Source organism: Cimex lectularius, unplaced genomic scaffold (assembly GCF_000648675.2).
Source record: "Cimex lectularius strain Harlan isolate CLEC.00 unplaced genomic scaffold, Clec_2.1 scaffold536, whole genome shotgun sequence".
Taxonomy (NCBI): Eukaryota; Metazoa; Arthropoda; class Insecta; order Hemiptera; family Cimicidae; genus Cimex; species Cimex lectularius.
Window position 1 is genome coordinate 3,699 of NW_019393134.1, and position 15,996 is coordinate 19,694.

The 15,996-nt window shown below is 33.8% G+C and overlaps 1 protein-coding gene across 1 annotated transcript; it reads right to left on the reverse strand.

The window, feature by feature from the left end:
* Positions 1-244: 244 nt before the first annotated feature.
* Positions 245-15,540, reverse strand: LOC106673350 (protein Wnt-8b-like). The gene is made up of 7 exons (XM_024229919.1): positions 15,469-15,540; positions 15,332-15,395; positions 8,764-8,799; positions 8,350-8,465; positions 903-1,209; positions 536-782; positions 245-474 (listed from the first exon to the last, which is right to left on the reverse strand). Exons 1-7 carry the CDS (start codon positions 15,528-15,530, stop codon positions 245-247), a joined length of 1,062 nt encoding a protein of 353 aa, XP_024085687.1. The 5' UTR covers positions 15,531-15,540.
* Positions 15,541-15,996: the final 456 nt, after the last annotated feature.

Here is a 15,996-nt window from a genome sequence, read left to right on the forward strand (position 1 = left end):
ACAGGTGAAAAATCCTAATTTGGGAGTTGTCAGCAAAACTAAAAGGGCTATCAAATAAAGGAACGGTTGACGTGTTTGAAATTCTTTTAATTTAAAAAGAAGCAAAAATTATCCCCAACGTAATTTATTTTAACGATACGACTTCATAAAAAATACATTTTTATATATTATAAAACTTTGTTGTTTTTTCAGAAAATTTCATAGTATAGAATTTATTTAATTTCTAATATATCACAAAATCAATTCAATAATGCTGTGGAGTATCATCACAGTAATGCTGAATTATTGTCTTGTTGCACATATTGCATTTAACATCGCAACACCAGTGGAATTTACAGTCACAAAACCATGTAATTGTTATTGGCTTTTTCTTCACTTGGTGACCACAAGCCCTGCAAATCTCTTTGCAAGATCTTTTCTCCAGTTTGTCATTATTTCCCCTGCTGCAGATTCTCCCTCCTGTCCCAGGCCATCCTGGAACACCAAATGTGTATTGATATGCTGATATTCTTATAAATACTAGTTTTAAGCATACCTGTAATATTGTTGGGCTTGCAATAATCTGGGGATTCATCGAGGAAGACCATCTGGTTTTCTGGAATGCCCAGTGAATCGTGTTTAGTGGCTCGGTTGACTTGAATCCGCTGTGCCCTGTTGTACCGTTGCTTGATGGTAGCTGCAACTTGATTAAATGGCCCGATTTTCCTCCAGCACGTCTTTGTTGTGCAGGATCCGGAAAGCCCATGGCATTTGCACTCCGGCCTGACATGTTCTTTGACAACCTGATAAAATTATAACTTACAGACTTATTCTCAAAAACACCCTTCAAATTAAATTTTACAGAACACTTTGTTTAGTCGGACTGGAAGAGTTAACATGCAAACTCAATTTTTAATATTTACCAGTCTTCCAAGTCTAGCGTTATGCCTGTTGATTCTGGAAAGGACATCAGCACCACCTTTTTCAAGGGCTGTGAGGAAGGCTTCAGCTACAGACTCCCCCATGGTGATGTCGTCGCTGCAGCCACCCCAGCTCCATGATATGTCTCTATTGGTCTCTTCTTTGAGCGGCTTCTGCTCCGGGGAGGGCTTTTTGCATCCGCAGGAAGCCACATCACCAACAGAGCAGCTGTGGGTCACCGAGTAGACTAACCCTGCTGCTGTGATGGCTGTCACGAATGCTTTTTCTCTTGTTGTCGTACGGAAAACCCTGGAGAATTTACTGATGAACAATAATAAAAAATAAAATAAAACAAAGCCAAAAAACAAGCATTACATGCAAAATTTATATTATTAGTATTATTTATATTGTCAGTAGTGTTATATATTTATATGTACATGATTATAATTTTTATAAGACAAAATATTTTATTTGGGCTGTTGAAATTTACACAATAAAAATCTACTAGCAGCAACTAAGAGCAAGAAAATCAAGCCAAAAAGAGAGCAACAACACAAACTCATAGAGACATGTGAGGTAAGAACATGAATTAAACATGTAGCATAGCGAGTACAAAGAGAATACAAATAAAGGACGATATTTGTAACAAGTAAAATAGAGTGTAATAAGTGTGTAAATTTACAAAATATAAAATGGTAGATGATGCCAATGTTCGACTGACTCGTTGCTCGGTCTCAGGTAGAACTAGTCGCAAGTGAGTGTGATCTCCCAGGGTCGCCACATACTCTTTTCCCAGAGAAGAGGTCCTCAGAGCGAGCTTGAAATTTGACGCGTCGGCCGGAAGAAAAAGAAATCTCCAGGTAGACGGAGTGGTGGATCCGTCAACTATCTCAGTTAAGGATGCCTGAATGTTTTCCTTGATCGCAGTACGTAAGCCGAGCTGTACCAAAGGATTTACCCAATCTGGTGACTTTAAGCGTGACATTTGTGGGCAGTATTCATTTGATCGAGGTGATAAGCAGTAGTGTTTGCAGATGAAATCCCGAATAATTTTTAAAACCGATGTAATGTTCGTTCTCAAATTGACGTCCGCGATTTGTGCCGATAGAGAGAGGTATTCCGAAACGGGCAATCCATCCAGAGAGGATTGTGCGGACAGCAATGTTTGCAGGTCCGGAACCGGGCATGCCTCTGGCCCTTTTGAAAAATCTTCCAAAACAATGGTACAACAAACAATATATCTCTCGTTCGTTAATCGTCGATAACCCGTGGTAATGAGACACATCCATAAAACACTATTTACGTCAAGATCAATTTGAGGTTTAAACTTCAAAGGATTCTCTGAACGTCGGAAGAACCAACCTATGCCATCACAGACGTCGACAGAAGACTAAAGAGAAAGGCGAGAACTCCAATATAAAGACAAATTTTATGACACAGTGAAAACAGCGGGCTAACCACAGAAAGAAATTTATTCTTTATTTAACAAAAACTTCAAACAAAATATATAGAGAATGTAAGATGGTATGCAGGTTGGTGGACCTGTAATTCTTACAGATCTTGGCCTGTGTGTCCTCCCTAGGTCTGTCAGATCATGATCGGTATCAAATTACAAACATGAAGATGGTACGGGTCTGACAGACGACCAGGATGATATGAAACGGACAAAATAAATATTGCTTGTTAAAACATTTACTAATTCAGGGGGGACATGCCATTCGTAGACTAGAAACCCTCAATGTACGTTATTAATTTGTTAAATTTTAGAAACATGAATATACATATTCTTGTCGTCCTGAGACAAAACCAATTTTACAAAACATAACGGATAACCAATCAATTCCATCCAATATGCCTTCTATGGCTTGGATCGATTGCCGCGGCAGCAATTTATCGGCTGCGGTGAAGACCACCGAGTGACACACTCAAAATGGGCGCGGTTTGCTTTTCACGCCTGAAAATAGCAGGTTGACAACCAACTTCGATCTATTAACCGTTCCCACAAATTCTGTGTATAAAGTTTCAATCGTAGGCGTTGAATAATTCCGCATCATTAAACCGGCGCCATAATCAATCCTTTGATGTATATTAAATAAAATCAGCAATTTCGCGCTAGGGCAGGCACGAAGAAAAAGCAAGGAAAAGCGGGGAGGGCTGTATGATTCATCGCCTCCCTTTCATGTCAGTGAACAGCCGATTATCACGAATTCCAGTCGATCGTTTGTAATAAGCAATTATCAAAGCCAAGCTAAAAATTGAAAATCATCCCCTTCTTCATACTAAAAAAAACAACAACTTGCAGTTCGTAAACAATGGGCTAACCGACAAGATAGGCAGACCAAAATGTATGAAAAATTCGGAAATTGATTCGAACCCTATCTTACCTATCCAGTTTTGGTCTATTTCTCATCATCATTTGTAAAACCTTCATCAAAACTGCAATAATTCAATGATAAAACAATAAATATACAATCGCAAACTGCCTAATTTCCTCCTGTTTCGTGTTGAGCTATAAGGGCTGACTTTTGTTCAAATTCATTTGGTGTAATTAAGTCCACCCAACACGGAATATGTTAAGCCGAAACGTGTCTCGACAATCTGCAACAGCAAGGTTATGCTGACCAAAATGACGAAAACGCCCAAACTGTTGGTTCATCGACCCTCAGACCTCAAGAAGACATCTTCTCTATGCCTATCGTGTTGTCTGTCAGATACGTTTCGAATTCTCTTCATTCCATTTCTTCATCAATGGTGGGTTTGTGCACAGTTGTAAAACCTAAGAACTACGAAAATTCTAATAATAACAATGAAATAACAGAAATTTTTTTCTTCAACTTCCCTCATGTTGATCCACTTCTGATTTTTGACCAAATGTTTCTATAGGTCACTACACACCCAACATTGAAGATTACGAGAAGCCGAAACGGGCCTAACAGGTAAAAACTTATTGGATTCGTATAAAAGAGTATTAGTTCCAATTCAACTATAAACAAATAGTGTCTTCCATGTGGTTCGATACTCGAGTATACAAAAAATCGGGATATTTCGATGAAAAATGTTAATTATTTGGCCAACTAAAACCTGTAGGAGTGCACTGTATTTGACCGTTCTCTCGTGAGTGATTTATATGGCAGTGTTTTCCGACGTCAACGTCATCATGACATTTATAGATTCGTCAAAAAGAGTCGCTTGCATTGTGTTTTTATGAAATGTATGTTTCCTTTGCAGAGAGGGTTGCGAATTTTTTTTCATGTACTTCGAGACGAATGATGTTGAAACTATAATAATTTTTGAATCGTGATGTCTGATCGTCGTGTTCACTGCTTTTATCTGATGGGTGTATTTTTAAATAAAGCCAATCAAGTTCTTGCAAAATTTTAAGAGTTGTAAATGTCGGCATTAACTTTGTCCTGTCGGGCGTCATTCTTCGTTATTCTAGAATAAAATTGGGTTTTTCCAGCGTTTGATTTGATGAGTGATTGTTTCATTATCAGATGCACTTTGTGTCTGGATAAAAGACTTTTTTTTACCGAATGATGTTGAAGCGATAACCATTTTATTTCGATTTTTACGGTTACATCGGCCGTTGATATGACTATAGTACTATCTTTGAAGTACATAGATAGCCGGATTTGAAGGGGGTGAATATGCCGGCATTCGCTTTGATTTGCCGGCGTCTTTGATGAGATCACTGGGTTTTCGAATTTTTTTCCCCGGCGGATTGGAGTGTTTATCAGTTCATATTAAATAGAGTTAATAATGTTTTATCCTATGTAAGTGATTTTTTTAAATATCTTGTTGAAGTTTTATAATCGTACGGCGCGTCGGTTCGGGGACCAGAAAGTCTGCACAGTCAGGAGGGTTTAGTCGCCCGACTCCTGGCCTAAAGACTCAGTGGTTCTCGGTTTAGTAATAAACACTATAATAAAATTAATCTCTCTATTAAATCTATAGATTTTCTTTGTTGAACCATCCCCTTTTTAAATATTTTTTTTCAAATGTTCGTTGTTATTTTCCTGCCAGAAACAAAGTACCACTAGCAAAAGGGGTTTGGGCTCCCCAGACACTTCGGGTATATTGTAACTTCCAGTAACTTCGTAACTTTAGGCTTCCCGATTATGTCTTCTTGTGTAAATTATTAGTTAATTTAATTAATAAGTATTTGGCAATCACCGAGCCTAACTTCGTTATTATGTTAAATAAATTAAATAATTCCAAGTTCCATTTTTAACGGATGTTGGATTTATATTTAAATAAATTATGCTAAAATGTAGAGAGTCGCCGAAACAGAACAGATGGATCGAAATCGATTAAGCTCCCATTCATAGATACCAAAAAAAAAGGAAATAATAATTATTCAGATATCGTGAGATGCGGTCGGGTGTGATGTAGGTTTCAGAAAAACATTTTCTTTATCGTGCCAACGTTTCGATCTTGATTGAGATCATCTTCATGGCCTGGGATTTACAAACAATGTTTACATTTAACAAATACATTTAGGATGTGGAAAAGTGAATTTATACAATGCAAAATATATTTTATATTCAAACNATACCAATCTGTGATTAATGTGCCATCTGGTTGTTTTATTACAATTGTATCTAAAAATGGTATTGTTTTCGGTTTCATGTGTAAATTGTAGGCGTGGGTGAAAGCTATTAAATGTATCTAATGTAGTTTGTATTTGATCTGTGGGAACTGCTGTCAATATATCATCTACGTATTTAATGAGGAAGGGTAATGTGAAAGGAAGTTGTGGTATGACTATATTTAGTAGATGTGTCATGATTATGTCTGCCAGTATGGGGCCTAGGTTACTACCCATGGCTATACCAAATAGTTTTTTGTAAAATTGATTGTCGTATGTAAAGTATCCGTTAACACAGCAGTGTCGGATCATTGTTACGAACCTGTTCTTTGATAGAGTTGTGTGTGGTGTTATGTTGGGCCATTTACATTATTAAAGATAAAAGGCCCAATATAACAGGTAGTAGAGTAGAAATACTTTGTTTGAATATAAAATATATTTTGCATTGTATAAATTCACTTTTCCACATCCTCAATGTATTTGTTAAATGTAAACATTGTAAATCCCAGGCCATGAAGAAGATCTCAATCAAGATCGAAAGGTTGGCACGATAAAGGAAATATTTTTCTGAAACCTACATCACACCCGACCGCATCTCACGATATCTGAATAACTATCGATTAACGATCACTAATCTCTACACATTTCTACACGTAAATAATAATTGATATTTTTTGACAATATGCCTGGAAAACTAAAAATCATGAGAAAATACAATGTTTTCAAAATGGTAAAAAATATTGAGACGACGCCTCACATGCAAACATGAAGGACAAATCTACTTGATTTACCAACACAAACAGCAAATGTCAATTTAAAATATGCAAAAGACCAACATCATACATCCAGACTATAAAGTCCATGTCAGTGACATATTAAAACAAATAGTACTGATACCAATAGTACTTAGAAATACAAACAAAAATTTTATACATAAAAAAACATGCAAGTCATAAAAGCATACTTAATTCATACTCATTTCTTTTTGGAGGCAGGTCGTGAACAAAAGTTACAAGAATGTAAAACTTTGTTTATACTTAAATATCAATTACATTAGGTTTCGTGGTCCGATTCACCAAATAAATTTTTTTCAATTAATAAATCGTTAAGTAAGGTATTGGCCGAGATAAAAATGGCATTGAAAAATGGCAAGAAGGAGGGAAAATTCAAAAGGTGCGGTTGAGGTGGGAAGTCTGTGTCCGAGTGGATCGAAGTCATGATAGCTCAAGTGGTAGAGCAGCGGCGTATTGAGCCGAAGGTCGTGGGTTCGAATCCCGCTCGTGACACTAACATTTTCTTCTCAACCAAGACCTTACATAAAAAGAATAATTAATTGAAATAATTAATATGGTCAATTATGACCACTAAACACATATGGATTAATACAATTAAAGAAGTAATCTCCTTGCTATTTATCTATTATTTTATCTCAGCCAATACCTTACTTAAAAATTAATTTATTGGAATTAAATATTAATGTTTAAGTTTTATTACTTGTATTTAATAAAAAATAAAATTCAATTCAATGTTTTCTCTCTTACATAGGTGAATGTGGTATATTTCAATTCTTGGGAGGTGTTTTTTTACGTTATTGGGTAATTATAAGAATATGTTTTAATGTTTTCTATGCTTTTTTATCAGTAAACATTTACCTTTCCTTTTTTAAATAATCAGTATTATTGATTTTCAATTTGGAATCTGGATAATGAGGTTGCAGAAGAATGATTTTCAACATAATTAGGCTGTAGTGTTGGTAAGGCTTAGATCAAGTAATGTTTGCCCTGTTGTTTTTGAGGTATGGTGTCTTTTCTTTGTTGTGAAGTCTTAGCTTGGAAATGCTTAATGAGCTTTTGTTGAGAGACAGTGTTTGGAGATTTTTACTTGCTGTTTTTCGAATGCATGACTTGAAGCAAATCAGAAGGACCATTACAGGATCCAGGATGACCGGAGATTTCCAAACTATGAACATCAGGATTTTAATACTTTTTAAAAGGATAGTTCCTACTAACAGTAAGTTGTTTTGCAACGATCCGGATTTCGAGCCTTTTAGCTCATCAGGTTGAAGGACTTCTACAACCACGTCTCTCGACATGAATTGCCAAAGTGAACCGCTGATACCTCCGCCAACGCGACGTTTCAATTATCAGCTGATTTTTTTTAATGACGCTCAATTTGAACGTGCGAAACGCAGAAATTATAACACAAATAATATATTATTCTAATATTTATTTGTGTTATAATTTCCGCGTTTCGCACGTTCAAATTGAGCGTCATTAAAAAAATCAGCTGATAATTGGAACGTCGCATTGGCGGAGGTATCAGCGGTTCACTTTGGCAATTCATGTCGAGAGACGTGGTTGTAGAAGTCCTTCAACCTGATGATGAGCTAAAAGGCTCGAAATCCGGATCGTTGCAAAACAACTTACTGTGAGTAGGAACTATCCTTTTAAAAAGTATTGAACATCACACTCACTCCATCATTTATCATTTCTATCAGGATTTTATTTTACTTATTTCTTTCTCTTATCTTTCCAGTGAGCTTAATTGTGGATAATGGAAAAGTGTATTATTGTAATCATCGCGAGCCAGCCAACCTAATTGACTTTGGTTTCTACAAATGCAAACTTAATTTGAAATTAAATTTAAATTGGGGCGTTTATTAGCACGGCCGGTTAATTCGGCGCAGAATGTAAATTCCTACACACTCGACTGGATTCAAAGACGGGTACGGGTCACTTTGATGTCGAGGCTAGGTAAATGCCAAGGGTTGGATCCTTAATTGATTTCACGGTTTGTCGACGACAAAAGGAAAGAAAATCGGGTTAACGCTTGGTTTCAAACAGGACTAATCTCTATCTTACTTGGCAAAAGCTGTTTTTGGGCAGTTCCATCTCTCCCATCTGAATTGGGCCTCGCAGTGCTGCACCGCCAGCTTGGCACCTTTGGCGATTGATTTGACGAGCAAGTACCGCATCTCCTGGGGAAAAAAATGTTTACGTTCTATTTTTATTAAAAGGCACAAGGTTTTCACACAATCACTTTGCATATAAAAGAAAAAAATCACAATATGTGCGCGAATGTGGATGAGTATTATAAATTATAAACGATTTTGCAAAATGCTAATGGCCAGTCATACGATGAGTCTTCAACGAAAAAATTGGGAAAAGCTGAGGAGAATGATCAATGTGATTCTGTGAAAAGTGCCATAAGCAGCTGGCTTTGGTTTTTGTGAATATAACAAGTTTAATTAGTTTATATACAGGGTGTCAACTTACTAGGTTCACCCCAGGTTCTCCCAAAAACTTCTCAACCTAGAAAAAAACATGAACTCTACTTATTATTTCAACCACTACTATAAAAAATGAAAATGCAAAATGTAAGTATTAAAAACTTAAAAACAAACTTATAAAAACTAAAACCAAACTAAAAAAACTTATAAATTGGATTTAATTTTTCATCGATTTTTTTTCTCTCTCTTCCTCTCACTCTCTTCCCCCCATCTCTCTCTGTATTTTACATATTTTTCGTTTCTAGAAATTTTCAATAAACAATAAAAAGGTCTAGCTTTAGACCACCCTACAATCTACGTAACCTTCTGCTTTTGAAAATCCATTAAACATTTATTTATCAGCTTTAATAAATAAAAAATGATATATTATATAGATAGAGTTCTCCGTTTTATCACCCAGAAATGGGACAGTAAAAATCTCGTTTATCGAACTTCGATGAAATAAATATTAAAATGCGAGTGTTGTGTGCATGGTGATGAACGTGAAATGTGGTCGTTTTGGTCGACCACATCAATTATGGTTTGCCATCCTCGATGGTTTGTCTGTCCAGAACGCTGATGATGGCGAAATTCTGAAATGCGTTTGACAGATGATAGATCGGCGACGACCAAATTTTAAATAAATATAAGTTTCAGTCAGGTTCTTTCATTTAATTTAATTTAGACCATTTTCCTCTTGTTATTTCTGTTCTCCGCGGAATCATAATTGGCTATTTTTATCGTTTAATAAGCCGCTTCATTTCAAAAGGAAATTCCAAGAGGACTTTCTCGTTTAAATATTTACCGAATCAAAGCGTCATTATTATTGCAAAAACCCGAATTTTCCATATTTCCCGGAATTTCAAAACTGCAAAATTCAATTTTAATTACATTCGTTTATTAACTATTAATGGAAACGACGATTCCATTAAAAATTTAAATTGTATTAGCATCGTTCACATGAAAAAAATTCATGAAACTTATATAAATAAAAACTTTGTCGACATCAAAAATATTTATAAATAATAAAATAATTTGTGAAATATTGTATAAAAAATTGAAAATATCTCCGAAACAAACTCTACGAATCAGAAGGAATAAACTGATTACTTATGAGTAATCTTTCAATTAATTAAGGTTTTTAGTTGAGATAAAAAAGTCAGTGTCACGAGCGGGATTCGAACCCACGATCTTCGGCTAGATACGCCACTGCTCTACCACTTGAGCTATCGTGTTTATTTTTATTAAATACAAGTAATAAAACTTAAGCATTAATATTTAATTCCAATAAATTTATTTTTAAGTAAGGTATTGGCTGAGATAAAATAATAGATAAATAGCAAAGTGATTACTTCTTTAATTGTATTAATCCATATGTGTTTAGTGGTCATAATTGACCATATTAATTATTTCAATTAATTATTCTTTTTATCTAAGGTCTTGGTTGAGAAGAAAAAGTTAGTGTCACGAGCGGGATTCGAACCCACAACTTTCGGCTCTATACGCAGCTGCTCTACTACTTGAGCTATCGTGACTTCGATCCACTCGGACACTAACTTCCCATCTCAACCCCACCTTTTGAATTTTCCCTCCTTTTTGCTATTTTTCGAAAACTAGTGAACCTATGAGTAATGTTTATGACAAGGGGATGCTAATACTACACTATATATCGTATATAATGTGGAAGGGTGTTGGAAGTTGTATGTATGCATCTATGCGAAAGAAAGTACCGGGGTGGGTGTATTTGGCCCCAAAACTCCGTGGATATGTTCACCTATCTTCAAGCTGAATTCTGTGCAGTTAAGAGTTTTACTCAATTCAATTTAAAAAAATAATAGAAAAGAACAGTAGCTATATTTTGGAATCATTAAAGGTTAAGTGCGAAAAATTATTGCATACCACTGCGTCCTCGGACACCTAGGGTTACCAGCTACACTGCTGATAGATCTTCCAGATAGATTTTGCAGTCTATACTATCATTTCAGTAGGAAACATGATGAAAATGAGGAAACGATGAAATTTACTCAATAGATAAAGACAATCCAAAAACCTCTTGGTGCGATTCGTAAAGATAGAACAGAAATGTGTGGTGATTAGTGACCGTTAGTCGATGATAAAAAAAATATTTTTTATATTCAATCAAAGTATTTCTACTCACTCAAAGTGTTTGTTTTCTGCGTAGAAATACTTTGATTGATTATAAAAAATATTTTTTTTTTTGCGTTGTATAAATTCACTTTTTTCCACATCCTACATGGATTTGTTAAAGTTAAACAATGTTTGTAAATCCCAGGCCCTGAAGATGATCTCAATAAAGATCGAAACGTTGGCACGATAAAGAAAATGTTTTTCTGAAATCTACATCACACGAGACCGCATCTCACGATTTCTGAATAATCAAGAAAGAACAGAGTGCATCGTAGGAAGCAGGAAGACTCCGAATAGAAATGAATAAAGTGGGGTGAGTATGTAGATTTGCTTTTTGTAAATTTATGGTTCTAAGACGTTTAAAATTTGTGAGTAGAACCATTAATTATAAAAAACAGACTCCAAATCCAAACGGAATTTTTAACAGGACACTGCGGTCATATGGGAAAGATGTGCAGATTATGCGAAGAGAATGGACTCAAATTGAATGCCGACTGTGGTGCTACATTTATCCATAGGACGAATAACGTAACTGTAAAAGAAATACAACCACTAAAAGCGGTACTAAAGTGCAGAATAGGGTGTACAACAGCTCTCAAAAGGCGCAGTATGTCAAATTTCCCTGAATTTACATATACATGAAACGTTAAACATAGCAAATAACGTTTAAATAGATATATATTCTCACTTGACCTGTGTTATTTTTTAATTAAAAGATTATAATAATATATTAAAAACTAGTAGGAAAAAAAGATCCTAGGGCAAAACATATTAGTTTATCCATTATTTTTTGGTGGTCTGATTGACCAAATTACTTCATTCAATTCTTTGTAATTTATTAGTTTAATTAAATTTGCGAAAATACACAGTGGATACAGGGTTTCGCCCCTGGCTTTCCTAAAAACTACCCAACCTCGAACGGTTTTTTTTAAAAGCATAAGCTCTACTTTTAAACAATACAATAATTAGTTTTCTCATTTTCTTAAATAAAATTTTTGTTTTAAAATGTAACCTACATTTTCACTTGCAGATTTTTCCCATTTTATGAAAAAATTAGATCTGAACAGGTTAGGCAAATCGTTAGCTAAATTTAAATTAATAAATTGCTAAACTAGTTAATTGAAAAAATAAACCTTTTCAAATATTCACAAACGCCCAGCAATATTAACAATTAAATGTTATGGTTATTGTTATATTATGGAAATATGTACTTATTATTAATTATTTGTACTGTATAACATATTATTAATGAACTTTTAACGTAATTTTTGCAAGAATGTGAAATAAATGAATTTTGAATAAAACAGTCAAATTTAACATTATTTTCAATCGGGGTAAATAAAATAATTTCTTAATTCAGAGAGGCGGGGAGGGGGTAAATTTTCGAAACATACAAAGTGGACAAATAACCTTTCCTTNTATATAAAATACCGTAATAATAATTAACGTTAATTTAGTCCGTTTAATATTAATGCGGCCAGGGTTATTGTTTAATTGACATTATTTTCCTTTAAACTTTTTGAGTAATGTTTCTCATTCAATTATAAATGTTTCAGTCAAATCAACCGTGATATTTATTAACCCATGTAATTAAACAATATTTTAATGCAAACACGACAGACTCATAACCGAATAAATGATTTAAAGAAAAAATGTTATGTTTAACGTCAAAGCTATGGAAAAAGTGAGGAGATGTGGATCGAAATTGTTAAAAAAACTCAAGGACTCCCTGCAAAAATGATAACAAAAGTGGCATTATTTTTCCTAAGCAATGAGTCGAGAAATTTAATTATTGATATTAAAAATACCTAATAAAACTGAGTGTGAATAGAGCTATAACCATAGATCAACAATAATTGAAATAGAACAAAATAAATATAAATATTTGAACAAATTATATTAAAATGTGCAAAAAGCGAGGAAATCCAGTTATAGGTATAAAAATGTTGGATATATGTTCTGGTTAAAAAAACCAAAAAAAAACCGAATCTTGTTGTTTTCTTGCAAAAATAAAATGGTAGATATAAATAGAGATAGAGATAGATAGATAGATAGATAGATAGATAGATAGAGAGAGAGAGAGAGAGAAAGAAAGAAAGAAAGAGAGAGAGAGATTTTATGTGCTTGTTTGTGAATTTGTAAATAATAGATATTCTTAACAAAATTTTTCTAAAAATAATACTTTCCCAAAAATTTGATATTGTGATATGATCAAAATCTTGTTCTTAGATTTCCAGACCCATGGTTATGTGTTTTTATTACCAATGTATAGTGATTAGTGACTGTTTGTCGATGATTATTAAGAAATCGTGAGATGCGGATTGGTGAGATGTAGGTTGCAGAAAAAAATTTTCTTTATCGTGTCAACGTTTTGATCTTTACTGAGATGGAAATACTTTGATTGAATATAAAAAATATTTATTTGCCTTGTATAAATTCACTTTTTTCCCACATCCTACATGTTTTTGTTAAATTTAAACAATGTTTGTAAATCCCAGGCCCTGAAGATGATCTCAATGAAGATCGAAACGTTGGCATGATAAAAAAATGTTTTTCTGAAACCTACATCTCACCAGTCCGCCTCTCACGATTTCGTGAATAATTTATTACCAATTTCACCACTTCTCTCTTTTTCGAGGAATGACATTTTAGCATTTTTTCTTTAAATTATTTGTTTCAACAATTAAACTTCTTAAGCAGTTTGTCTACAAACTAATAATAATGTGACTTGTAGTATCTTTTGTTTAATAACACGACTAAGAATCTAAATAGAACAACAAAACAAAACGCAAAATATAAAAATTTTCTTTTTTAAATTTTTTCTAAAATTTTCTATCATTGTATATATTCATATTTTTCCACATCCACATGTATTTGTAAAATTCAAACAATGTTTGTAATCCCAGGCCCTGAAGATGACCTCAATAAAGATCGAAACGTTGGCACGATAAAGAAAATGGTTTTCTAAAACCTACGTCACACAAGACTGCATCTCATGATCTCCAAAAATAATCATGGAAAGAGTGTTCCATCAGAGTTAATGTCACACTTCACGATCTCCAAATAAGCAAAAAAAAAAATTAGAATTGAATATATTCGACCTGACTCAAAACGAATTTCATTGTAGCCAGAAAAGCGTGGATAGGTGGATCGAAAATGGTATAAAACGTCAAAAAAATAGCAATAGTTGTGTATTATTTTTCTTTAACAAAATGTTTGTAAATATAATAACTAGATCTTGAAGAACTGTCAATCGTGCTAAAGAAAATATTACTTATTGTTAGTCCAGATGAAAGGGTACATAACTACGAAAAAGAAATCAGTAATAAAACGGTACCCTCAAATAAAATTCGATATGCCATTTCGTAGTTGGGTACACTCAAATTTTTTTGAGCGTTGAAAAATTCGTACAAAAATTATGCCAAATCGTGGAAAACAGAAAACAGAAACCGTGAGGACAGGTAACAGGTCGAAATGGTAAAAAAAATCCCATGCCATAGAAACGCAGCAAAAGATTTAATTTTTTTAAACAATATGTTTGGAAATTGAAAAAAGAATTTCTGAGAAAACACGAAAGAGGGTAGTTAGTCATATTTTCAATAATGCAATTATATAGGGATAAAGCTACGAAACGGAGAGTACTGACGGATCACGTTCAATATTCAAAGAATTAAAACTCCAATTAGGCATGATTCAAGGCAAACGTAAAAAATTTTTTTTTTATAACGAAGCGAGTGAAAATCTTAAAGTACAGTAACAAAAACAAGTCTCCACAAACAAACAATTAAAAAAACGAAGTTTCAATAGACCGTATTTGATCATTCGCATTATTTGAACAAATTATGTTAAAATATGACAACAGTAAAAAGAAGCGAGGGCAGAAGGATTGAAAATTGATAAAACTTGATAAATAGATAAAAGGTCCTAAGAACTTTTAGTCACCAGGAAAAAAGAAATGTACAATAACTTATGCCTATTATGTTCATAAAAATACCGATGGAAAATTTCTAATTAACTGCTACATATATCCCATTAAATTTGAAGAATAATTCCGCTTACTTATTAGCATTGTTGTCAGTCGGGACAAACAAAATAAATTGCTTAATGGAGATAAGGCGATAGAAAATGCAAAACTAAACTATAAGCGGTCCAACGATCAAATATTTTGTAGATAAACGAAACTTTATTACAGTTTAAACCAAAAGTCAATTTCACTTAATTTATTTTTGTTGATTTAATTTTTAATTTGTTCAGAAATGTTTGTTGAAATGGAATCTACTTGATATTGTTAAAACAGAAAAAATAGCCTTTTAATTTTTTAAAATTTTTCGCCTATTTGCAACTGTGATTTTGCCATTGTAGTTGCAACTTTTGTAATAAAAGTTTAATCAATAATTAATAAGATTTTATTATAAAAAAGTACTTACATAATCGACATCGTTAGACGGGGTCATATGATAGGCATGTGCCATCGTGTTTATCCAGGAGCCCCTAACAATATAAAAGTACTTGACAAATTTTGATGTAATCGAGTTAAAAAGAAAAAACACACGAATGGACTTACGTGGCAAGGTACGCGAAGTAGCTGATGAAGTAGTATCCTGTAAAGTAGGTGGTGAAGCCCATGCCGATTACTCCTTTGAGTTCGCAAAGTCAAATGACGTTTTCCGGCCATAAGAGGGTATATATACCGGCCGTGATAGGATAACATTTCGTACAATTCTTATTATTGAAAGGACTTAGTAGCAGGTTTGCCGACAAAGGACGGACCCTTTGAACTCGCCGCTGTAAATAGGTGAAACAATGTGAACTGGCTTTCTTTAACCCTATCGAAAATTTCACCATTCTCTGAGGAAAATAAAGTACATGAAATATTACCTGTGAATACTTTAACAAATGAATAGCAGTAGAAAGGTGCAACATGCTAACACTATATAAAAGTGTATGTGCACACACATTGACATATATTTATTGAAAGATTGCTAGTCTGCAGGGTGATTTATGAATATAATACATTTATACAATGTGAATTATCGCTTTTTATTTTTATGTGTTCATTTTAGTTTAAAAAAACTAAATATGGTTTAGAATA

What these genes read in the sequence shown, in the direction of transcription:
- LOC106673350 (XM_024229919.1), bottom strand. Translation starts at nt 15,530, where the DNA reads ATGGGCTTCACCACCTACTTTACAGGATACTACTTCATCAGCTACTTC. An exon ending in TACTTCGCGTACCTTGCCAC is followed by an intron (nt 15,396 to 15,468) that starts GTAAGTCCATTC and finishes TTATATTGTTAG; the next exon opens with GGGCTCCTGGATAAACACGA. An exon ending in CGTCTAACGATGTCGATTAT is followed by an intron (nt 8,800 to 15,331) that starts GTAAGTACTTTT and finishes GTTTTTTTCTAG; the next exon opens with GTTGAGAAGTTTTTGGGAGA.